General features: G+C 56.3%; 1 protein-coding gene across 10 annotated transcripts in view; it reads left to right on the top strand.

The window, feature by feature from the left end:
• SH3BP2 (SH3 domain binding protein 2) overlaps positions 1–16,816 on the top strand; it is a 39,573-nt gene extending 22,757 nt beyond the window's left edge. For 3 of the 10 annotated variants that reach the window (XM_058546601.1, XM_058546602.1, XM_058546593.1), the window contains exons 2-13: positions 4,142–4,281; positions 5,548–5,650; positions 7,135–7,252; positions 7,605–7,675; positions 8,694–8,782; positions 9,074–9,142; positions 11,064–11,718; positions 13,142–13,265; positions 13,519–13,574; positions 13,936–14,017; positions 14,741–14,800; positions 15,245–16,816. In XM_058546601.1, the coding sequence (XP_058402584.1) occupies positions 4,146–4,281; positions 5,548–5,650; positions 7,135–7,252; positions 7,605–7,675; positions 8,694–8,782; positions 9,074–9,142; positions 11,064–11,718; positions 13,142–13,265; positions 13,519–13,574; positions 13,936–14,017; positions 14,741–14,800; positions 15,245–15,382 (1,701 nt within the window). In that variant the 5' untranslated portion in view covers positions 4,142–4,145 and the 3' untranslated portion in view covers positions 15,383–16,816. Of the gene's footprint in view, positions 1–578; positions 697–2,173; positions 2,338–2,635; positions 3,924–4,141; positions 4,282–5,547; positions 5,651–7,134; positions 7,253–7,604; positions 7,676–8,693; positions 8,783–9,073; positions 9,143–11,063; positions 11,719–13,141; positions 13,266–13,518; positions 13,575–13,935; positions 14,018–14,740; positions 14,801–15,244 lie in introns of those variants that run through there. The other 7 variants (XM_058546598.1, XM_058546595.1, XM_058546592.1 and 4 more) reach the window with 7 other exon arrangements.
• Positions 16,817–24,986: the final 8,170 nt, after the last annotated feature.

A 24,986-nucleotide genomic window follows, 5' to 3' on the forward strand; every position in this document is an offset into this window, starting at 1 on the left:
TTGTGGAGTGCTGTTCTTATCATGAAGGATTGTTGAATTTTGTCAAATGCTTTTTCCCGCATCTATTGAGATGATCATGTGGTTTTTGTCTTTTATTTGATTGATACAATGTATTACATTCGTGGAATTTTTTTTTTAAATAATTTTATTTATTTATTTATTTTTCCCCCCAAAGCCCCAGTAGATAGTTGTATGTCATAGCTGCACATCCTTCTAGTTGCTGTATGCGGGACGTGGCCTCAGCATGGCCGGACAAGCGGTGCGCCGCTGCGTGCCTGGGAGCCGAACCCAGGCCGCCAGCAGCGGAGCGTGCGCACTTAACCGCCAAGCCACGGGGCCGGCCCCACATTCGTTGAATTTTGAACGCTAAATCAACCTTGCATTCCTGGGATAAGTCCCACTTGGCATGGTGTAGAATCTTTTTTTTTTTAATCTATTTTTTATTTATTTATTTTTTGTGAGGAGGACTAGCCTTGAGCTAACATCCCATGCCAGTTCTCCTCTTTTCGCTGAGGAAGATTGGCCCTGGGCTAACATCCGTGCCCATCTTCCTCTACTTTACATAGGACGCCGCCACAGCATGGCTTGACAAGCGGTGCATCGGTGCGCGCCCGGGATCCGAACCTACCAACCCCGGGCCGCTGAAGCGGAGCGCATGCACTTAACCGCTGCGCCACTGGGCCAGCCCCAATTTTGGTGAGGATTTTTACGTCTACTTTCATAAAGGATATTGGTCTGTAGTTTTCTTTTCTTGTGATGTCTTTGGTTTTGGTATCAGAGTAATGCCAGCCTCATAGAATGAGTTCCTTCCGCTTCTGTTTTTGGAAGTTTGTGAAGGATTAGTGTTCACTGAGTTCAGTTGCAGCTGCAGGCAGTGTGGACAAAGGCCTGGAGGCAGGTGCTTGGTGGATTTGGGTAATGGGAGCTATGGGTTCTGGCTGGCACAGGTGCACAGGGGTGGAGGGCAGCAGGAGAGCCTGTGGGAAAGGTCCATGGGGGCTGTATCTGGAAGGGCCAGGTGGGCATGCGGAGGCCCTGGAGATTCAGAACAGAGCCGTGATGAGAATGGCATGTGTGTTGGAGAGTGTGCCGAGTGGAGGGTGATGGAGGGAAGAGACTGGAGGTGGGGGAGGGAATTGAGGAAAGGAAGTGGTGGGGGGGCTGCCCAGAAGTGGCCAGGTAGGATGGCTGGGGGAGGAGAGGGAGGTGGCCTGGGGGATGGGTACACTGCCAGGGGAGGGATTGGCAAGGATGCTGGGCACAGAAGCAGGCAGGAGCCTCTATGCGGGGAGGCTGCAGTGACAGGCGAAGGCTGGTTGCAGTGGGAAGGGGCCAGAGAGGCTGCCTGAGGTGGAGGCTGGGAAACCAGGGAGGGGCGCCCAGTATGGACAGCCAGGTGGGAGCAGGGCCCAAGCTGTTAGAGCTACCCTCTGCTGTAGGTGGCCCATCTCAGTGGCAGCCTGTATGCAAGTGGGAGGTGGAGGAGGCAGAATGTTTGAGAGGCCAGCAAGGGCCTTCACCAGCCGTTGGCCAGCCTGGGGGTCTCCTAGGAGAGAAACTCACATATGTCCAAGAAGGGCTGCCAAAGACCAGACCCCTGACCCCTGAAGGGAATCGAGGGGTGGAGGCCCATCGAGTCAGATAGGGCAAGCAGCCTGCCCAGTAGGGGGCTCGAGGAACCGCAGACCTGTCCGTGAGCCTGAGTGCATGCCAGCGTGGTGGGGGCTCTCGGCCAGCCGGACCTGCTTCAGAACAAACCCCGCACAGCCCTGGAAGGCAGGGCGGCCATCACCCCCAGTTACAGAGGCGCAGACTGAGGCTCAGGGAGGAGAAGCCACTTTCTCAAGGGCGCTCGCCATCCAGGAGCCGGCTGGGATTGGGACCTGGGTCTGGGGCCTTCCAGCCGCGCGGGGACACTCGCAGCGTTGGGGCTGTGAAGCGGGATGCCTCGCTTGCATCGGTGGCTTCTTGATTCTCGGCTGCACTTGAGACGTCCGCTTCGCGCCCCCCATCCTCAGAGCAGCAGACGGGGAAACTGAGGCTCTGCGGGGCGGCGGACGCGGGGTGACGGGCGGAGGCGCGGGGCCGGCGGAGCTCCCCACCTGCCCGCCCCCGCGCCCGCCCGCGAGGGGAGGAGCCGGCGCCGCCTGGGCCCGGGCCGGGGGCGCGCGGCATGGCGGGCGCGGGGCTGCGGCCGCGGAGCCGGGGCCGGCGGGAGGCGGGCGCCGGGGACGAGGCGGCGGCCGGGGGGCCCGGCCCGGGGCCGTGTCGGTGCGCGCAGGAGAGGCGGGCGGGGGCCGCCCCCCGGAAGCCGGCCCTGCCCGCCGCGTGGACGCCGTGAGTACTGAGCGCGGACCCGACCTGAGCCCCCGGACCCCGAGCCCGCGCTTCCTGCGAGAACAAAAGCGGGCGTGGGCCGGCGGCCGGGCGGGTCTGGGGGCCCCAGGCGGGACGCGGGCCGTGCCTCTGCCAGCACCTCCCCCTGGGTGGGCGTGAGCGCCGGTACCCTTCTCCCCGCCGCGGGGCTCCGTCCGGGCGGCAGGCGCGGGGGGCGGGGGTAGGGGTGGCCGCGCCTTTGTTCCGAGCCTCCGCTGTTGGTGGGGGCCCAGGCCCGAGGGGTCGGCTTTGTGTGCAGATGGAGCCGGAGCGGGCAGCCCGGTGACCTAGGCAGAGGCGGTGGCAAAGGGGCAGCCCAGGCCCCTAGAGACGGTGAGCATTTGATGGAGGATGCTGGTTCGCTAAGAGCAAAGAGGTTCTCTTTGTGTGTGTGTTTTGGGGATGGGGCCTGTAGTGGCAGGAGTCCCAGCAGGACTGGGTCTCTGGGTCTGACCCTAACTGCTCCACCACCGGCTTAAGGGTGACGCTGACCACACCCCTTCTCCTCCAACTCCACTGGGACCCCAGGAGGAACCAGGACCGGGGTGGGGTGGGGGCAGGCACAGACAAAACAGTGCAAGGTTGGGTGCTGTTCGGAGGGACCAGGGGTGGAGGAGACCCGGAATGTGACTGGGCATTGAGGTGCCTCACGGAAGAGAACACTGAATTTGGGTCTTGAAGGACGAGTAGGAGTTCTCCATGTGAAGAGAGGTAATGATCATTCCAGGCAGAGGCCAGAAGTGTGAAACAGCCTGGCAGGTTTCAGGGAGAGCAGCTGGAGCATGAGTAAGAGGGTGGGGGAGGGGCAGGGCCTGACCCCCCAGGGCCTGACGTGTTGGGTCCTGTGGGGCTGGGTTAGCCCTAAGACAGTCAGCCTGTCCCTGGTGACCAAGTACTATGTGGTCCCTGAGGAGTGTTGCATCAGCCAACCCACCAAATGGTCCTCATGGCCATTGCTGACTAGGGTGTGCTGCATGCCAGGCCGCATCTGCTCTGTCCTCCCATTTTACAGCTGCAGCAACTGAGGCCCAGGGATCCCCCAGAAAGCCAAGCCAGGACCAGAATCTAGGTTGTCTGACCTGGGAACTGGAGGCTCTTGGCCAGCTGCTGTCCTGCTTCCTGGTCTCAGAGCCTTAAGAAAGGGATAGACAGAAGCCAGCTAAGGGTGGGCAGGAGTGGATTGTGGGGCATTTAGGGGCCGTGCCCCTCACTCTCTCCCTGCTGAGAGTCAGAGCTGGTGGAGAGGGTGCCCAGGGCCTGCCCTAGACCCTGTACCTCTTTAACTCCTTCCTTCAGTTTGTGACCCCAGTCACCTTCTCCTGAAAGCCCTCCCTGACTTCCTGTCTAGGGCAGGCCCCATTATAGGCTCACTTGGCCCTCGGACTTGGGGACCTCATGGCCTAAGGCCTGACTTACCTGGGCCAGGGGTTTCCTGAGTCCATTCGCCGCTGTACCCCAGCCCCCATGGGGCCTTGAGCTCAGTAGGTGTGTACAGAGTGAACCAGTGTCGATGGAGGAACACAGCTCACAGGATCCCTGGGGTTCAGGTGTGTGGCTGAATGGACCAGGGGGTGTCCGAGTGGACCAGGTCTCTCCCTAGGGTCCCACCTGGAAGCCTGGGCCTTCAGAAAAGGGGTTCTTACCTCTTACTGCTTTGAACCTTCGTGCTCTCTCCAGGATCTTGGCAGTGTCCCCCCTGCATGTCCCCAGCTAAGCTATCTTTTGTCCCCCACACCTGGCTGAGATATGTCCCCTTTTATTGCAGCTTCATGGCGGCCGAGGAGATGCACTGGCCTGTCCCTATGAAGGCAATTGGCGCCCAGAACTTGCTAACCATGCCAGGGGGTGTGGCCAAGGCTGGCTACCTGCACAAGAAGGGCGGCACTCAGCTGCAGCTGCTCAAATGTGAGTCCCCTGGGCGGTGGGGAGCACCATGGGAGGACGTGGGGACAGGGCTGGGCCCCAGCCTTGCTGACCCGCTGGGCCTCCTTGGGCAAGCACCCAGCCTCTCTGAGCCTCTGCTTTCTTACACGGAAGGCCCTCCGGAGTTTCCCTTCCCTCCCTCATGGCCAGTACGGCTGGAGGACCTGAGGTCGGCTTCCCCAGCCCCATGACTGTGGGAGGGTCCGGGGTGGTACAGCTGGGCAGAGATCAGACTGGCATTTGGTGCACTGTGCTGATCAGCTGGCCAGAGGAGCTTCAGCCTGCAGCAAGGGTCTAGGGGCCCTTGGTGGCCTTGTAGGTCTGGCCTCTGGGTGGTGCCCTTGCCTTATCTGGCGGGTGTTCAGTGAGCCCACGTGCCAGCCAAGACCTGGCTCTGCACTGGACCTCCAGAGCTGCATGAGACTGGGGCTCTGGTTCCTAGGACAGCAGGCTGGGAAAGGGAGGGAGCCCCCAGACCTGGGAGATGCCCAGTTGTCAAGACTCTGAAGGCCAAAGAGCATCAGGGCCTTGCCCATCCCTCTGACCAGCCATGGGCGCCCCATGCCTTTGCCCCAGCAGTGCTCTCTGCCAGGGACTGCCTGGCCCTGTGCTACCTGGTTGAAGTGCCCCACACTGGGCTGTTTGGTTTCTGTATGAATGCCCATTGGACAAGGAGCCTCCAAGGAGGGGCTGTAACTGACCTGCCGCCAGGTCTGGGAGGGGCTTCTTGGGAATGGGACAGTGGAGTGTGAGTTCTCAGCGTAACTGCCCAGCCTGGGGGTTGGTTCCACACCGGTGGCTCTTGGTGGCGGGCTCTCTGGGCTTCTTTGCCCCCACCCTCGCTCTGGCAGCCTGGGGTAGAGGGAACCTCCAGCAGCCCTGCAACATCCAGCCAGGCAGCTGTGGCCTCCCTGGGCCTCTTGCCCTGGTTCTGCCCTTCCTTGAGCCAGCCTCCTTGCCCCTGAGGGCCCGTGGGCTAGCTCCCTGAATCTACCCCATCCTGGGAGTGGCCAGGCCTGTCCTCGGGGCTTGCCAGCATGCCCATGAATTTGTCCACATTTGGCTCCACAGTGGCCCCTTGGGAAACGGGTAGCATGCCAGCCCAGCTCCCTGCCTTTCCATTCTGTGGGGTTCAAAGGCAGGAGGCCTGGCCCCAAGTTGCCCAGGGCCTCTGAAGAGGGTCCCCAGAGTAGGGTCTACCCAGTGGCCCCCTGAGGCTCATCCCTGCGCTCGCCACGCTGCCTGCAGGGCCCCTGCGCTTTGTCATCATCCACAAGCGATGCATCTACTACTTCAAGAGCAGCACATCCGCCTCCCCGCAGGGCGCCTTCTCGCTGAGCGGCTATAACCGGTGAGTGCCCACCGTGCCGGTGGACCCAGGGGCCCCATGGCCAGCTGCTTCCCCGCCAGCCTGCCTCCACAGAGCTTTGGCTGGGCCTGACCCTGTTTCCCTCCAAAGAAAGTCCCCCACCCCTTTGGACCACACCCAGCCTCTGCCACGCCCTCTGCCTCCAGGTGGCCTCATCCCCTCCTCATAGTCTACCCTCAGGCCTTTGCTGAGGGCGTGGGGGTGAGGCTGGGGGCTTCTTACAGCTTTGTGGGTAGGCCTCAAGGATTGGGACAACCTGCTCTCCAGAGTCCACATCTGGCCGCTGCCTAGTGGCTTCTGCATCCCTCCTTCTCACCCACCCTGCTCCCTCACCCACCACCTCCTTCTAAGAGGCCAAGAGCCCAGCCCACCTCAGGCCCTACCCTAGACCTCCCTGGCTCCAAGGGCCTCCCAGGCTGGGGACCAGCTCCCTGCTGCACATGTGCACGGACTGGGTCCATCCAATGAGGGGCCACCGGCCTGCCCTCGAGGGGCTCCTAATGGGAGGTGGGCACTGGACCAGAGCCCCACTGGTGTGATAGGCATGCTGGCCCCCCATCCATGGCCTCGGGGGCCCGCAGAGCAGGAGTGAAGTGTGGCTCCTTGGTATCGTACCACCCGGGTCATACACCCTATGGCATTAGTCTGTGCCCCCCAGCTCCTCGGGAGGGCCTGGCCCCTCCTGCCTATGAGGACCCAAGGGTCCCATGGTGTCAGTGGTGGGACTGGGACTCCCAGGGAATGACTCTAGGCGTTGGCTTGCACCCTACAAACTCAGTTGGGGAGGCTTGCCCAAACATCCAGCCCAGGGCCAGGCCCCCAGGCCAGCCGAGGCACTTACGAGGAGGGAGGAGGCTCCAGGGCCCTGTGGCTGCCAGTGGGCACTGGTGGATCAGATGGTGATCCTGGTGGTCCAGGCAGATGGGCACACCTGACCCAAGTGCCTGGCCCAGCAGGAACCCCCCATGGTAGACTTTGTGATCTCTGTGCAAACCACAGATCATGGCTCGGGGAGCAGCCACAGGGAGTCACTTCCCTGAAATGCAGTCAGGGGTGCTGCCGGGTAGCAGGGGCAGGGCGGAGGCTGACACAGAGCCCCATGAGGGCCCCCAACGGGGAGGCCAGGCAGAGATGAAGGTGGGAGGGTGGCATCCATGTAAAGTGGCATTGGTGAGCAGCGAGGGTGATATGTCATTGTCTCAGAACCCCACACTCTGCTGCTCCCAGGAAGCCCTCCCAGACCCCAGCACTCCTGTCTGCTCACGGCCCACCCTTGCCCGCATGCTCCCCTCTGCCTGACACATCTAGGCCTTCAGCCTGGAGCATCCACAGGCAGACCATCCATGTCTGCCTGTGTCCCTCGGGGCATGGTGCTCAATGCCAAGACCTATCCGGGGGTGGGGGCTGTGCTGAGGCCATCCTTGTGGGCCTGGACCAGGTAGTAACCACTGGCGCTGTGCCCTCAGGGTGATGCGAGCGGCTGAGGAGACAACGTCCAACAACGTCTTCCCCTTTAAGATCGTCCACATCAGCAAGAAGCACCGCACGTGGTTCTTCTCAGCTTCCTCTGAGGATGAGCGCAAGGTAACCCGGGGGCCAGGCTGGCCCTGCCTTGGGTGGAGGGGAGCTGACAGGGCCCACTCCAGGCCCTGAGAGGATGTGGCTGGGGCATGGGCAGCTGGGTGGGTGCTGCCCCTCAGTCCTCTGTCCTCACGCCCAGAGCCTGGTGCCAGCAGCCACATACTCAGAATATGCTGTCTTAGGGGGAGCTCCGAATGGGCTGAGAGGGGTCTGCAGCCCCAGGATGGCCAGCAGGGTCATCTCCCCTGACCTTGGTGGTCACTGCAGACCAGCCAGGGCAGTGAGGGGAGGAGGGTGAGGGTGAGGCCCTGCCCTGGGCAGCACCATGCCCACTGCGGTCCTGACTGACCCACAGAGCTGGATGGCCTTGCTGCGCAGGGAGATTGGCCACTTCCACGAGAAGAAGGAGCTGCCCCTGGACGCCAGGTGGGCCTGGGGATGTGATGGGCAGGCAGGTCTCTAGGGCTGCTGGGCTAGACACCTGTGCCCGCTTCCCAGCCCCTGGGGGCTTGGCCTGGAATCCTCTCCTCAAATGTTTTTCTAAAGGTGCCAGCCAAGCTGCTTGTGTGCGTGCCGTGCATCTGTGTGAGCATGTGTGTGTGCACCCAAGAGTGTGTGCATGCACCCAAGTGTGTGAGCATGTGTATGTGTGCCCGAGTGTGTATGCATGTATGTGCCCGCACCTGAATGTGGAAACACGTGTGTGCACCCCATTGGTAGTTCCTGTTTAGGGATCACACATGCTTTCACCTGCCACCCAGGAGGCCTAGCATTTGCAGGAGCTCAGAGCTTTGGGTTCCCAGCCCCCTGACGCCCACCTTGGCCCACTCTGGAGTGAGACCAGAGTGAGTCCCCCAGGGCACTGGCTCAGTCTTGGTGACCTCACTGTGAGGTGGCCCAGCAAGCAGCAGGGGTTCTCTGCGTGGGAACAAAAGCTGTCCTGTCCTTTCAGAGATGAGGCCTGGAGAAGGCTGGGCACACCCAAGGCAGTCCCGGTCCTGCAGGTCCTGCCTGACCCCAGAGCCCCTGGCCCTCAGTCCTGGCCACTGTCCTGTAGTGGGCTCAGCCCGGAGTTGACTGAGCCCCTGGGGCAGGAGCAGGTGGGGACTTGGACCCAGCCCTGAGGCCTGTCACCATCTGGCCGGTCAAGGGGCCACACTTGTGCCAAGAACCAAAGGGGGGCCAGAGGGAGGCACCACAGCCTCGACTCCCTGTGTCCTTGTATCCTTGCATGGAGCATGTCCGTCTGTCCTTGTTTTGTGTCTGTGTATATACGTCCATCTGTCTCTCCATGTGTCCTTGTGTTTATCTGTGCGTATGTCCATATCTGTGTGTCTATCTGAGTGTCTGTGTGCACATGTATCCATATGTGTGAGCACAAAGGGACCCACCTGCCCTGTGCTCACCAACCCACGCCCCCCCCCCCGCCCTCCCCACGCTTCAGTGACTCCAGCTCGGACACAGACAGCTTCTACGGTGCAGTGGAGCGGCCCGTGGATGTCAGCCTCTCTCCGTACCCACTGGACAACGAAGGTGAGGCCTGTCTCCACATCTTCCGCCCACCACCTCTCCTCATCTGGTTGCTGGCAACAGCGGGAGCAGGAACTCCTCTTGGGCTGTCGCCGAGGAGGGGGACACATTTGGGTGTCCTCCCTGTTCTGTTCCTTTGGCTTTCCCAGGCAGCGTGGGTCCACCCTGCCCGCCTCGTCCTTGCCCCATGCCTCCCTGACAGAGCGGTGTTCTGAGGGCCCCAACCCCGCCACCCCGTCCTGGGTGCAGCTGGGCATGGGCTGCCCTTGGTCTGACCCTTCCTCTGCCCCACAGACTATGAGCATGATGATGAGGATGACTCGTACATGGAGCCCGACTCCCCTGAGCCCGTGAAGCCTGAGGGTAGGTGGGGTGACCGGGGGGCCTGGAGAGCTCTGAGTGGAGAGCAGGGGCCGGGCCGGAGCAGACCCCCCTCCCAGGCTGGGAGTGCCGGCCCAGGTCCTGCTCTGGGTGGCCTCAGGCCTGACTGTCTCTACCCCGGGCCTTGGTTTCCTTGCCATGGCCCAAGTATTAGGAGGAACAGAGCAGAAGAGGCATATACTCTGGGTCGCCCTGCTCATCTCCTCTTCCAGCCTCCACAGTTAGCCTTGATGGGGGAGAATGTGGAGATAGTTAAGGTGGGGTCCTACACTTGGGATGCTGAGCCAGAGGTGGTCCTGGGGGCTGAGAGTGGGGAAGGAGGGACAGCTCTCTATGAGCACCTCTGTACACCAGATGGTCCCTCACCGCCCCACCCCTACCACACCTCCCTAAGCACCCGGCCTAGCAAGGGAGAGGGGCATGTGCCAGGCATCACATAAGTGCACGGCCAGGTCGGGGAGCGCTATGCCTCTGTCCTGCCGCATGTCCCCTCACTCCCTGCCTCTGCCATCTGTCCCATCACTCTCTATTCCTTCTACCCTTCCTGGTTCCCCCACTTCAGCCCCTGCCCCACCCCAGCTCCTCTCATTCTTGTGGATTTCATTATCTCTGGGAACTTGAGACAATCCCTCCACCCCCTGGCCTCCTCTTCAATGACCCTATCCTCTGCCCACCTCAGCCCCCACTCCTGTATCCTCCTCTCGCTCTGCCTCCCCTTTCAAGAGCACCCGGGTCCAGCCCCCTTCCTTCCTATCAGCTCCCTCCCTCTGGGGCCCCAGCACCCACAGGCCTTCAGCTCACCAGGCCCTCAACTTCCCCTCCTGGGCCACATGCCTCAACTCCCCCTTCCGGCACAGAGCCCGCCCCCCTCGTCCTGTACACTCTCACTCGCATGCTCCACCCTTTCCTGTCTCTGGCCCTGTGACCCCACTGCTGGAGAAATCCCAGCTCCCTATGCCCCGCTCCTGAACTGCAGCCGAATGTGGCTGGAGATGAGCACACGGGGGCCTCACTTCCCATTCCCAGCCGTGAACCTCCAGGGGCTCAGTGCTTCTGCAAACCCACCCGCATGCTCCTGGCGCACTCCCTCCCCACCCTCTGGATCCCCACTCCCATCAGGCTCCCCCTCAGGCCTCTTCCCAAGACATCTCTTATTAGCGTTCCCAGGTGCAATGCTCAGCACCCGTGAGCCACACCTGGCCTGGTGCCTCCCTCCCTGCTCCTCACCTGGCTCACATGCACCAGGTCCCACCTCCCTCTCAGCCCTATGCTGGCCCCTTGACACCCGTCCCCATGACTGAGGGCCACCCCAGGGCTTAGGCCTCGCTCACCCCTCACCCGTCACTCCTGGACCCACAGCCAGTGTCATCAATAGGCTGTTGATTCCATTCACATCTCCAGCGGGGACCTCTTCTCTGATCTCTGGACCTGTGCCCCAACAGCCCACTCGATGTCCCCTGGATGTCTTGTAGCATCTTAAACTTGTCATGAGCAAACACCACCCTCATCTTCCTTCCCATCTGCTCTTGCCCATCCTCCTCGCCTCTGTTGGTGGAAATTCCAACCTCCGCTAGCTGAGGCCAAATCTTGGGAGTCCCCTGGCCTCTTCTGTCTCTTTCCCTTTCCCATCTGGGAATCCTGATGTGACATCTAGGCTTCAGGAAACTTGCACAGGTTGGGGTGGATGGGGTGGGCCAGGTGGTGAGGGGCGGGCCAGGACCCTGGGAGGAAGGCTGCATCGAGAGTGCTGGGCATAGGGGCTACAGGGTGGCTGGGCGTCAGGTGGGGGCTGCGAGGGGGCGCACACCTACTTGGCCTGGCATTCCATTGCCAGCAGAGGTGATGTTGGTCCAGCCTCCAGCAGGTGACACTTTCTCACTAACTGGGTCTCTTTGCTCTACAGACACCCTGACCCACCCGCCAGCCTACCCCCCGCCTCCTGTGCCCACGCCCAGAAAGCCAGCCTTCACTGATGTGCCCCGTGCCCATTCCTTCATCTTCAAGGGCCCGGGCCCTCTGCTGCCACCCCCACCCCCTAAGCGCGGCCTCCCTGATGCTGGCCCGGCCCACGAGGACTCTAAGAGGGACCTGCTGGGCCTGAAGCGGACCGAGCCTTGCCCCAGGGTGCCACCTGCCTCCCGGAGGATGAGCGACCCGCCTCTGGGCAGCATGCCCACCGGGCCCAGCCTCCGGAAATCCCCTTGCTTCCGTGAGAGCACCAGCCCCAGCCCGGAGCCCTGGGTCCCCAGCCACGGGGCCAGCTGTGCTTCCAGCACTGCTAGCACAGCCACTGCTGCTTCCAGGAACTGTGACAAGCTCAAGTCCTTCCACCTGTCCCCCAGGGGGCTGTCCACGTCCGAGCCTCCACCCGTGCCAGCCAACAAGCCCAAGTTCCTGAAGATGGCTGAAGAGGCCCCCCTGAGGGAGGCAGCCAAGCCTGGACTCTTTGTGCCCCCTGTAGCCCCCAGGCCTCCTGCACTGAAGCTGCCTGTGCCTGAGGCCGCAGCCCGGCCTGCAGTCCTGCCCAGGCCAGAGAAGCCGCCCCACCCCCACCTCCAGTGAGTCTGCATGGTGCTGGTGCCACTGGAACCCCTCCCAACCTGGCCAGTTCTCCCGGCACCCAGGCCTCCTCGCCCCTGGCACTCTCAGCCTATGACCCAGGGATACCGGGGGTGTCCAACCTTGCCCTTGAGAATGTCCAGCCCAGTGGGTGGTGGGTGTGAAGCCCATGGCTGCCTCAGAGAGTAGTGGGCAAGGAGGGCTTTGGGGCTGCAGGCCTCTCAGAGCCCCTGCCATGCGGTCTGAGGGTTGGGGTCCAGGGAGGGGCCTCTGGGGCTGACTGCCTGCCCTGGGATGGTCGGTGTGGGGAAGGGAGCTCTAGCTGTGAGCTGCTCTGAGCCAGCATGCTTCTGCAGGCCTTCTTCACCCAGCATTGTCCTTCCCACCCCCGCCTGGGGCTCTGGGTGTGTCCCCGGCTCTGGAGCCACCAAGGCTGCCTTTGTGCCCTTCCTGATTGGGTACTTGCTGAAATGCGGAGCATGTCCCTGACTTACCCCTGAGGCCTGCTTGAATCACCTCTGCTTTATTGCTGGGCAGTGCCAGGAGACCGATGTGCCCCCACTTCCACAGTATCTTCCACACCAGTGGCCCTTAGTCAAAGATGTCTAGGACCCGCAGCAGTGAAGGCTCTAGGAGCCACAGGGGTGAGCCTCATGTGGGTGCGCTACCGCAGCACACCCTGAACCTGACCGTGGCACCCTTCTCCCCAGGGCTCCGTTAGCACTGCTGCCCGTGGGGAAGTGCCTGGGGGGACCCCCTGCCATGCTCATAGGTCTGTTTCACAAGGGGCCACAGTGATGCAGACTGGATCCTTTTGCCGAGCCCCAGATCTGGACCCGAGTGCTACAGGGCTGCGTGCTGAGGGCTGATTGTCCATAGTGCAGCCTCACTCACAGCCCAGCCACCCACCCCAGTGTGCCCTTCTTTAATCTTCCCTGAAGCTTGGGACCACCTGGCCTTGTGGGGGGCATGTCCCTTGAGCTTGGGCTGTTCACATCCATCCACGTTTTGTGGCTCTGAGAGAGGCATGACTTGGCTGAGGTCACAAAGCTGGTCAGTGGCAGAGTTGGGGCCTTCTCCCACAGTGTCCAGAGCACTTGTCCACAGTGTGACAACACCAGAACACAGGCCTTCAGGATTCCCCTGCCAGTGTCAATGGCAGCCCTGACCTCAGCTCAGGCTTCCAGGCCTTGGATGATTCTTGCCACCCCACGGTGGTTAGCACAGGCCTCTCTCAGGCCTCTATGGTCTTTGGCCTTTGACAGCTACCAGGGCTGTAGCAGCCAGACCTGGCAGGTTCCATGGCTGAGCTTGGTGCGGTCACTTAGAGGGCACACGGGGGCGATGTGTGGAGGGGAACAGAGGGGGACCCGTCCCATGTCTGACAGCAATGTGGGCTTCCTCTCCTTGCTCCCCTCCCAGGCGATCACCCCCCGATGGGCAGAGTTTCAGGAGCTTCTCCTTTGAAAAACCCCGGCAGCCCTCACAGGCTGACACCTCGCAGGCCGACACTGGTGGGGAGGACTCTGATGAAGACTATGAGAAGGCAAGGCCGAGTGGAAAGTCGAGATCTTGGCTGTGGATGGGTGGCTGCGGGAGAACTGCAGACCAGGGAGGCCACTCCCTGGCCATTTCGAGCCAGGAGCCCCCAGGACCCTAGAGCTGAGGGGGGATGAAACATAGTGCAAAGCTTGGGATCTCTGCACAGGCTGGCAGGCAGTTGGGGGGCGATGTGGGGGGGGTGCTAGCCACGAGTACCACTCACACCATGACACTGACTACCATTGGCCTCTCTCCAGGTGCCACTGCCCAACTCGGTCTTTGTCAACACCACGGAATCCTGCGAAGTGGAAAGGTCAGCAGGAAGCCCTTTCTCCAAAGCCTTGTTTTTGCAGACATGAGGTCCCCTGCTGCCCCCCATCCCTGCTCCATCTTCCTGCTTTTCTGTCCCCTTCACTCACCTTGGTGCTGGGCAGTTGCTGGCAGCAAGAATCCCAGCAGAACAAGGGGTCCCATCAGCTCAGTCCCATGCTGGCCCTCCCCGCTGGGCGTGGCCCAGAGCTCTGTAGGCCGGCCCTCACGGCACCCACTGCTCTCGGAACTTGAGCTGCAGAATAGCGAGAGGACAAAAAGCCACACTGGGGAGTGGGGCTGTAGGGTCCCCAAGTGAGTTGTGTGAGGATGGCTTACTCGTTGACAAGACTGTTTTATTTTAGGCTGTTCAAAGCCACGAGCCCCCGGGGGGAGCCCCAGGACGGACTCTACTGCATCCGGAACTCCTCCACCAAGTCAGGGAAGGTCAGTACCCGAGGAGGGTGCCCTGGCGGTCACCTTGCCTAGCAAAGGCCCCCGAGGACTGCAGCATTGTGGTGGGGTCTTCTGGCTGTCCACACACCCAGGCCGATGGCGAGCGCAGGACTTTATAGCTTATAGATCACGTCCCCATGCAGCCTCTTATCTGTCATCTCAGCCAAGTTCCATCCTTGGAGTCTCTGCCTGGCAGGCCCCCTCCCTACCTATTCTCAGGAACTAAACACCATCTGCAAACTGGGGGCAATGATGGCCACCTCTCAGCACAAGCAGGAGACGGGAAGGAAGTGCTGGGGACCCCAGGACTCTGATGGGGGTGGGGGGTTCCTGCACTTTGAAGAGGAGGCTGCTTGGGGCAGTGGGAATGGCGGGAGGTCTATTGGCTCTGGCTCTGCCCCTCCAAGGGTGAATTGTGTGACCTCACTAAGCCTCAGTTTCCCCATGTGTATCGGAGATGGTCCTAGGGTGGACAGGACCTGCTACTGTTATTCAAGTCTCATCAGAGGCTAACTGAGGGCAGGAGTCCCAGGGCAAGGGGCTGCCTGCCTTGACCCTGCTGCCCATGTGCAGGGCAACCCTCCCTGCGTCACCCCTAAGGGCCACAAGACCCAGCCTTGGTCCTGCTACCTGCCCCTGGGTCTCAGGTTCATCTCTCCCGAGGTCAGTGCTCGTCTCAGCTGAGCCATCTGTTGCCCGCTTCTCTTCCTACAGGTTCTGGTCGTGTGGGATGAAACCTCCAACAAGGTGAGGAACTACCGCATCTTTGAGAAGGTAAGCAGGCTGGCCCTGCCCACGGGCCCCGGACAGGAGAGGGACCCTGGCCTGGAACTTAGTGGGGGCAGGGCAGAGTCTCCCTGATAGAGTGTAGGCAGTGGGTGGACTGAGGCGGCACTTCCGGATGCCACCCCTCCCCCAAGGCCTCCACCTCCCTGCTCCCCTTGCCTAGCTGTGTCCTCAACTGACCGTGGGGTAGTTGATGGAGTGATGGGGTAGGGGATGGAGTGATCAGCCCTCGACCCTGGACTTATTTACAGACCTTGGCTGTACCCCTTGGGCACAGTGGGGGTAGTGAGGCGGGAACTTGGAGCAGGCAGGAGGTAACGTGGGGCAGCCGGGAACAGACCTGACTGTTGTCGTTACTGCTGACTGCCCCATGTTGCAGGGAGGGGCAGGCTGGCCCGGCCCCCCTGACCCTGCCACCTTCCCCCAAACCAGGACTCTAAATTCTACCTGGAGAGTGAGGTCCTGTTTGTGAGCGTGGGCAGCCTGGTGGAGCACTACCACACCCACGTGCTGCCCGGCCACCAGAACCTGCTGCTGCAGCACCCCTACGGCTATGCTGGGCCCAGGTGACGCCTGCACCATGTGCTGCTGGGCAGAGGCGACCCCGGGGGCCATGACCTCAGTGCACACAGATGGAGACTGGCTGGCGTGGGAGCATGAGCAGGAGCGAGCACCGTGCTTTGACCCGGGGCCTCCCCAGCAGACACCCTGTAGAATCTGCCAGGCCAGGCCCCACCCAGCAGGCTGGGTCCCCTGGGCTAGGCCAGGCCCCAGGCACCAGAGGATTGAGGACTCTATCTCACCCTGCCTGCCCTGCCCACTTCTCAGGAGCCCAGGGTCCCAGGACGGAGCCCTGCCTGGGCTTCGTGGACAGGAATTCTGGTCCCCTCCAGCACACGCATCCTGCCCTGGGCTGGGAGCTGAGCAGGGCTGGGGCATTTGGGGTAGGGGCAGGGGCTGGCCCCAGGATCCCCCAGAAATGCTAAGATACAGCCTCCAGGAGGGGCTGTTGCCACACAATAAAGCACAGAAGACCTTTGCTTAGGTGGCTGGGGCTTTATTGGGAGGAAGGAGTGACAGGCCTTAATTGAGTACCCACACCAATGTACAGGTGGTGACTGCAGCAGGTCAGCTCACAGAACCCTAAGAGGTGGTCTCCCTGTCTTCAAGAGCACAGGTTGCTAAATCACTTGCCCTGGCTGCACAGCTGCTAAAAGAACGGGTCCCAAACTTGAGCAGTCTGAGCTCAGAGCCTGCACTCCCAAATCACCAGCTTCTACTGCCACAGGTCAGGTCTAGGCAATGGGGCTGCAGAGCCAAAAGATCCCCCACATCTCCCATTGGGTCATTTGCTGGATTAACAAATGGTTACTGGGAGACAGCTGGGCAGGAGGTGCTCACAGTGCACGCTGTCCAGGGCAGTGGGGTGTGCAGGGGCTGGGAGCTTGGAACCCAGCTGGCGGCTCCAGGAAGATTTCTTGGAGGAAGTGGCGGCTACAGTGGGTTGGGAAGAGTAGACCCTGAGTAGGCCAAGGGTGGGCAGGGACCGTGGTACCCAGATGCCTGAGTCTCCGGGCATCCCCAGCTCAGACCCAGCCCTGATCATCCCTCACTTCCTGCGTTGAATTCCAGCAGGCCACTCTCCCTGGCACGGTCATCCAGGCTGGATTTCTTTTTGTGAAAATAGACTCAGCTGGGTGTCAGGGCTGGCAGGGATCCCAGGGTCATCTGATACTGCACTTTATGATGAGAAGGAGGAATGTGCTGTGTAAAACCCAAGCCACAACAGCACTTGTGCCCATTGGTTAGTGATTAACAGCCCCTGGAGTGACGGACAATAATTAGACTACTTGTGGTGACCACGATGAAGTCAACTCAGAAATTGATAAACAATGTACACCTGAAATTTCACAATGTTATAAACCATTATGATCTCAATAAAGTCACTGAGATAAATAAATAAATAAATAAATAAATAAATAAATAAAAACAGCCCGTCGAGGAGGCCCTGTGTTTGGACTTGCCCTCCCCCCACCGCCTGGCCATGTTCTGGGGTGGGGTGGTCAGCGGATAGGGGAGGCCGTGGCCCCCTGCCCTGAGGTGCTGTGGGGAGCAGTAGGGACAACAGCAGCCATCTGCTTCCAGGAACTGACTGTCAAGCGTGGTCTCTGCAGATGTTTCCTCTTCAGCCCGCCTGGGGGAGGGGTCAGTGTAGAATGGTCAAGTTTGGGGCACAGGAAACTTCCAGTGTTTCCCACCATCTCTCAGCAATTCCTTCTCCCTGCAGTCACGATTCTTGGCCCTCTCTGCCCTGAACTCGCTGGGGGAACCCAGTGAGGCACACCATTCCCCACTGTGGCTGCAGCTTCCCTTCCTGTAAAATTTTAAATGTGGGCTTGGATCAGGGACCAGTTTCCAGCCAGTGCCCCCCAGGCTGGTGGTATGCTGCAGGACACAGGACGCAATGGCTTTTAGCTAACATGTGGCCACTTTGGAGCCAGCTCAGTGGCTGAAACATATGTGAAGATCCCTGAGCTGGAAGGTTTGGAGGTTCTTGGGCTCAGAACCAGGTGATGGGTCCTTCCAGCCACCTGGACAGATGAGTCCTGTGGCCGCCCAAGGCCCACCCCAGGGCCTGACCTGGCCTTGCCTCTCTTCCCAGACCCAGGGCCTGCCTGGACAGCTGCCCACCTCTTTGTGAACTACCCCTCGGGCCCAGGGCCTCAGCTGCAAGTGTGTGTTGGGGATGATGGACTGGGTCCCAGGCCATGGTCCTCCCACGTGAAGGGGGAGCCAGAAGGGGACCCACTCCCCCCTCCCGAGACCTGCCATGAGTGTTCCATTCCTCATACAGGGCTGGAGGGTGGTTACCATGTACTGAGCACTCCCTGTGTTCAAGGCGCTGAGCTGGGTACTGACATAGTTTGACTGGAGAAGCAGCTGTTATTAGTCCTGTTTTACAGGTGAGGAAACTGAGGCTCAGAGAGGCCCAGATTCAAGTCCCAGCTCTGCCACTTACTGCCATGGGATCTGTCCCTCCCTGCTTTGAGTACAGACCCTGGTGCCTGCCTACCCCCCACTACCACTCATGGCCTCCGATAGTCATTGTGGGATGTCTAGTTAGTCCAACTCCCAGGGCTCTGGACGTGCCTTCCCCCACCTGAGGGGGCACAGCTCTGGGGGGGAACAAAACTGACCTGGCTTACTCTGCTTTGCCTTCCCGGCCCCAGTCTGTGGGGATAAACCAACAGGAGGCCTCAGACTTGCCCAGGGGCTGTCCTGCCCCCGCATGTTACAGATAGGGAACTGAGGCTCAAAGAGGATTCACTGACTTGCCCAGCATTCATGGTGAGTTCAGAGATGGGTTCAATTCCTGGGCTCGGGAAAAGGGCCCAGACACTTTTGGGAAGCTTCTCTAAGCCAAGGACTGAACATGGTTTTACTTTTCCGACAGTTGATCAGAAAGAGTGCGGTGAGCCTCCTTACCCTCTGTTAATGGAGATTTTTACTGTAAAAAGAGATGTTTTTAGAACAAGAAGAGACCTCACAAAACAAGTCTAAAGTTGCTCCCAGTCCCCGCCCAATCTGGGTCACATTGCGTGGACGCCCCCTGCTGGTCCAAAGAGGAGCGTCCTGCACCCCAGGCGGGATGGGTGGCTCTGACAGGGCAGAAGGAAATGGCAGGGAAGACAACGCAGCGAGCTGGGGCCAAGGGGCTTCTTGCTAATTGCCCACTGGGGCTGGCCTCTAGAGGGGATGGCCTAGAGGACACCAAGGCCACACAGGGAATATGGGGCAGAGTTGGCACTTGAACCAAATCCATGTGTCTCTGGAGGAGGGGCAATGAGGGGAGGGCCACAGCCTCTGTCTCTGGTGGTGACCCAGTAGCATGGAGCCCCTAGCCAGGCAACCAGTTCACACATCTAGCTCCTTGTCTTTGTGCCTGCACGTCCTGCCCCTCCCCGCTGGAAAAGACTGCCTGTTGAGGGATCTTGGGGAGGGCTCCTGTCCTGCGGGTGGGCAATGACTCCTGAAGATGGTTGATAGTGGCCATCCCCCAGCAAGCTACCTTCCAGCACTTTCTCGCCAGAGGCAGAGTCTTGGAGTGCAGAGCCAATCCGATCTGCCTCCTTCAGACCTTCCTTCGCTCCTCAGGAACCTTAGAGGCTCCCTGACAGCTGCCCCTGCCTTCCCTCCGGCCTCATCCCTGGCGGTGCCCCGAGCTACTCAGAGCTGAGGCACACTCCTTTTCCCTTTCATTTCCTGTGGCATACAACACACGTTCAGAACAGTGAGCAAAATACAAATGTGCAGCCTAACAAATTGTTATGAAGTGAACATCTGTGTAATTCCCATCAAGAAGCAGCCTCTCCAGCACCCACATGTCCTCCCCATCACAGTGCCACCACCTCCCTCTCTCGCAAGTAACTCCTGCCCTGGCTTTGGTGAGGCTCACGTTCTTGTTTTGCTATAAAGCCTTCACCACGCAATTATGCATCCATCGCAGCGGTTTCCTGTTTTTGTATTTTATATAAATGGAACCAGAGGAAGACAAATGCTGCATGATTTCACTCATATGTGGAATACAACAAACACATGGATAAAGAGAACAGATTAGTGGTTACCAGAGGGGAATGGGGCGGGGGGGTGGGTGAAAGGGGTAAAGGGGCACATATGTGGGATGACAGACAATAATTAAACTTCTTGGGATGACCACGATGAACTCTACTCAGAAAATGATAAACAATAATGTGCACCTGAATTTTCGCAATGTTATAAACCATTATTATCTCAATAAAGTTACTGGGGAAAAAAATTTTTAAAAAATGGAATCATACAAATGCAAGCTTTGGCATCTGGCTTCTTTGCTCATCATTATATCTTTGAGATTTGTTCATGTTGCTCTACATAGCTGTAGTTTGTTCAAGTTCATTGCTGAAAACTGTTCCATTGTATGACTATATCATAGTTCACAGTTCCATTTTATTGTAGATGGACATGTGGTGTGTTTCTAGTTTGGGGCAATCACAGACAATGCTGCTAGCTAGTCTTGTCCATGTTTTTGACGCCTGTGTGCCTGAGTTTCTCTAGGGTATGTACCCAGGACTCCTGGGTTCTAGGGCATCAAGATCTGTCACTGTTTTCCAAAATGTTATTCTTCCACTTTACACTCCCACCACCAGTAAAAGAGAATTCCCTTGGTTCCACATCCTTGCCAACACTTGGTATTGTCAAACTTTTTTCATTTTTGCCAGTCTGGTAGGTGTATAATTATGACTTTGATATGCATTTAGCTAATTACTAATGAGGTTGAGCACATTTTCATATGTTTATCAACTATTTTGATTTGTCTCCTGTGAAGTGTCTATTCAAATCTTTTGCCTGTTTTTTTATGTTTGTCTTTTTCCCATTAATCTATAAGAATTCTTTATATAGCCTTGCTTTGGTCGGTAATGTATGTTGCAAATATCTTCTTCAACTCTATAATTGTTTTTTGCATATGGCAAGAGGTAAGGATTCACTTTTGTTTTTTTCCCCATAGCTTTACCCTGCTATCCCTGCATCATTTATTTTATTTTATTTATTTATTTTTTTGTGAGGAAGATTAGCCCTGAGCTAACATCCATGCCCATCCTCCCCTTTTTTTGCTGAGAAAGATTGGCCCTGGGCTAACATCCATGCCCATCTTCCTCTACTTTATATGAGACGCTGCCACAGCATGGCCTGACAAGCGGTGCGTTGGTGCGTGCCTGGGATGCGAACCTGGGCTACCAGCAGCAGAGTGCAAGCACTTAACCGCTACACCAGAGGGCGGGCCCAGCATCATTTATCTATCTATCTATCTATCTATCTATCTATCTATCTATCTATCTATCTATTTATTATTATTTTGTGAGGCAGATCAGCCCTCAGCTAACATCTGCCAATCCTCCTCTTTTTGCTGAGGAAGACTGGCTCTGGGCTAACATCCGTGCCCATTTTCCTCTACTTTACATGGGATGCCACCACAGCATGGCTTGTTGACAAGCAGTGCGTTGGTGCACGCCTGGGATCCGAACCCGGGCTGCCAGCAGCGGAGCATGCGCACTTAACCGCTACGCCACTGGGCGGCGCCCCGCATCATTTATTTTTAATCTGCCCTTTTCCCACTCATCTGCAATGCCATCTGTGATATATCCATATTTATGTAGGTCTGTTGCTGGACTCTTTGTTCTGTTCCACTTGTCTGTCTATTCCTATGCCAATACCAAGCTATCTTAACTACTGTCACTTAATCGTTTCTTGATATCTGGTAAAGTAAGTCCTCATCTTATTTTTCTTCTTCAAGTGTATCTTGGCTGTTCTGGCTTTTTGTATTTCCATGTAAGTTTTTTCTCCCTTATAAGTTTTAAAATCAGCTTGTCAGTTCCATTAATAACAACTCCGTATTTTGATTGGGAATTTATTGTAGCTATAAATCAGCTTGGGGGAAATTGACGTCTTTACAACATTGAGTCTTCTGATTCATGAACATGGTCTACTTCTCTATTTATTTGGGTCTTCTTTAAGGTTTGCCAATAGGATTTTATAATTTTGTCCATTATAGTCTTGCTCAACTTTGTTAGGTTTGATTCATAAGTGCTTCATATTTCTTTTAGTCTATTATAAATTGTATACATTTTTAATTTCATTTTTTGGGGTTTGTTGCTAGCATATAGGCTATACCTTGTTTTTTAACTGGAGCATTTTGTCCATTCGTGTTTAATGTAATTGAACCTACTGTCTTATTTTGTGTTTTGTATTGTCCCATCTGTGTTTGTGTTTCTTTTTCTCTCCTTTTTTTCCTTCTTTTGGATTGAGCAATTTTTTTTTATCTTTCCACTTTCTTTCTTCTTCCAGTTTGAAAAGTCTAGAGTAATAAATTCTTTTACCCTCCTGGACAACACAAGGACTTCAGGTGACTTTAACTCCATTGATCTCTCTCATTATCTGATGTTATCGATGTATGTATCTAATTCTGTGTTTTGTTTTTTTTTTTTAACTCCCACCCAAGACAGTATTTCTTTTTTTTTTGCCTTGGAAAAGGAAAGTGTATTTTAATAGCATTAAAACTTTTTTTATTATAGTAAACTATACATAATATAAAATTTACCATTTTAACCATTTTAGGTGTACAGTTCAGTGGCGTTAAGTACATACAGTTTGTTGTGAACCATCACCACCATCCATCCCCATAACTCTTCATCCTGTAAAACTGAAACTCTATACCTATTAAACAATAACTCCCCATTTTCCCCTCCCCCAGCTCCTCGCAACCACCATTCTCTTTTCTGTCTCTATGAATTTGACTACTCTAGGTCCCTCATACAAGCGGAATCATAATTCGTCCTTTTATGACTGTCTTATTTCACTTATCAATGTCTTCCATATTCATGCATGTTGTAGCATGCGTCAGAATTTCCTTCCTTTTTAAGGCTGAATAACATTCCATTCTATGGATGGACCACATTTTGTTTTTCCATCCATCTGACCTTGGACATTCAAGCTGCTTCCACCTTTTGGTTATTGTTAACAATGCTGCTATGAGCATGGATGTACAAATATTGGTTAGAGTCTCTGTTTTCATTTCTTTTGGGTATATACTCCCAAGTGGAATTGCTGGGTCATATGGTAATTCTCTTTTTAAGTTTTTGAGGAACTACCATACCATTTTCCACAGTGGTTGCACCATTTTACATTCCCACCAGTAATGCACAAGGGTTCCAATTTCTCCACATCCTTGCCAACACTTTCTTCTTCTCCTTTTCCTTCCCCTTCCCCTTCCCCGTCTCCTTCCCCTTCTCCTTCTTCTTTTTTTTTTAATAATAGCAATCCTAATAATGGGTGTTAAGTGGTATCTCATGGTGATTTTGATTTGCAGTTCCCTAACGATTAGTGACACTGAGCATCTTTTCATGTGCTTATTGGCCATCTATCTATCTTTGGCAAAATGTCTTTTCAAGTCCTTTGCTTATTTCCTAATTGGGCTGTTTGCTTTTTTGGTGTTGAGTTGTAGACAGTATTTCTTATATAAATTTTCTTAGATTGGGTTCTTTAGAAGCAAAACCTGAAATGGGGATCTTGTGCAAGTGATTTATTGAGGGAATATTCTCAGAATAAGCTTACTGGGGGAATCAGGATAGGGCAAAGGGAAAAACAAAAGATGGAAGTGGTCTCAGCTAGAGATTAGCTTTAGCCTGATCCCACAAGGAGCTCTGGAGTAGGAATTGTCCCACAGAGTTGGTCCTGGGAATGGGCCATTAAGGGACTCAGCCTGTTTGCCCCTGGATCAGCCAGTTATTGGCTATGGGCTGTCCAGGTAGGGAAATAATCTCCTGGGCAACAGCAACACTCTGGAGGTAGGGGCTCTGTGGGCCATTAGCACCTAACACTCACAGCATCTGGAGAGGGGCCCACTTCCAGCACCAACCCAGAAAGGGAATCCGGGCAGGGCAGCAACAGTGACTACTAAGGCCACCCCTTCAACTGCTCAGATCCACTTGTTTCTCACATTAAGTTCAGTCCATTCAGACACAGATTCTTCAGTATTCTGATTGGTCACAGTATCTGGGAGAACTTCCAAGAGATGGGCAGAGGGATAAACTGTAGCCCCCACTGCTGCAGTTGGCCTCAAGGCCACAATTGATACTCAACATCTCCCTTTTCCACCACCCATTCTAGATTTCTCTTCTTCATGACTAGCACTTTGGCTCTTCTAGATGGTTCATGCCTGAGGATCTGAGCCCCTGGAAGCCTGCCCTCATCAGGCCATGCTGCCATGCTTGCCTATTTACAGTTACTGGGTATGGGAGTACCAAGAGATGCCTCACCCCTCCAAATGCCTGAGAGCCAAAAATATTCCTGCCTGCTCCCATCATGAGGTTGGTAGCCCTACATACTCACAATAATGAGTGTCAGTTACTCCTGCCAATGTGGTCACTCCTTTCTGTGTTTACTGATTTACTGGCACAAGTGGTCCCAAGTGACCAGGTACCAGTCATAGCTTCAATTTTACTGTCCTGGTAGAGGTGTCCTGTTCGGTAACCAGGACCTTTAGGCTCACAGCACTTAATGTTTGTGAGGGACAGTTACCTGAGGGACAAAGCCTATTAGAGTTAAAGCCTCATAAAATAGTTATTTATTGATATAGAGTATACACTGCTTCCTGAGGACAGCACTCCATCCTCTCATCATGTCATCTTCAGATTGGAGCCTCATCTGAGTCTTCATGGGCTAGGACATCCCTCTAGTAAACCAGTGACTTCTGGATGGTGCAGTATGTGGTAGGCATGGTTGGTCCCTGGTCCTGTGTCCACTGTCATATCTCTTGTGCCATAAAGCAGGTCCTTTGGTACCAGGCAGTTATGAAGGATTCCATGTCAGCAAACCAGATGTTTGCGCTCTTGACAGTGGTGCTGGCTGAAGTATTGCAGGCAGAAAAGGCAAACCGACACCAATGGCGATCTTGGTGAGCATGTGTTATTGCTTTTTCTAGAATAGAAGGGATTCAATGTAATCATCTTGCCACCAAGAGGCTGGTTGGCTCCTCTTGGGGGCTCAACCTTGGTCATTGATGCTGACAGGTTAGACATTCAGCAGTGGCAGTAGCTGGATCAGCCTTGGTTATAAGGAGCCTACGCAGTGGGGCTCATGCATAGCCTCCACTCTGCCACCATGGCTACTTTCTTCATGAGACTATTGTGCCAGCATTGTGGTGGCAGAGGACAGATACCGGCTAATGCCCACTGGCTGAGCCATTCTGTCTGGTTGGTTGTTTGGAGCCTCTGCTTTGGTTGCTCACTGGTGGACGTTAACATGCGATACAAAGATCTTCACGCTTTGTGCCAATTTCCATAGGTCCATCCACATGCTTCTTCCTCAGATTTCTTTGTTCGTAAACTTCCAGATTGCTCCTTACAGGGTGCTGACTAACCAGCTAAGCCATTTCCAATTGCCCATGAGTCCAGGTCATGTCTCTCTCCACACAAAGTGAATGGCCAAGTTCACCACTTGAAGCTTTGCCTATTGGGATGATTTTCCCTCACCACCTTCTATCAGGGTGACTACTGAGTGGGGATACAGTGCAGCAGCAGGCCATTTTCAGCCCACCTCAACACACTGAGCCAACTTTCCTATGAGCCAAGCACATGCTTAT

Source organism: Diceros bicornis, chromosome 8 (genome assembly GCF_020826845.1).
Source record: "Diceros bicornis minor isolate mBicDic1 chromosome 8, mDicBic1.mat.cur, whole genome shotgun sequence".
Classification (NCBI taxonomy): Eukaryota; Metazoa; Chordata; class Mammalia; order Perissodactyla; family Rhinocerotidae; genus Diceros; species Diceros bicornis.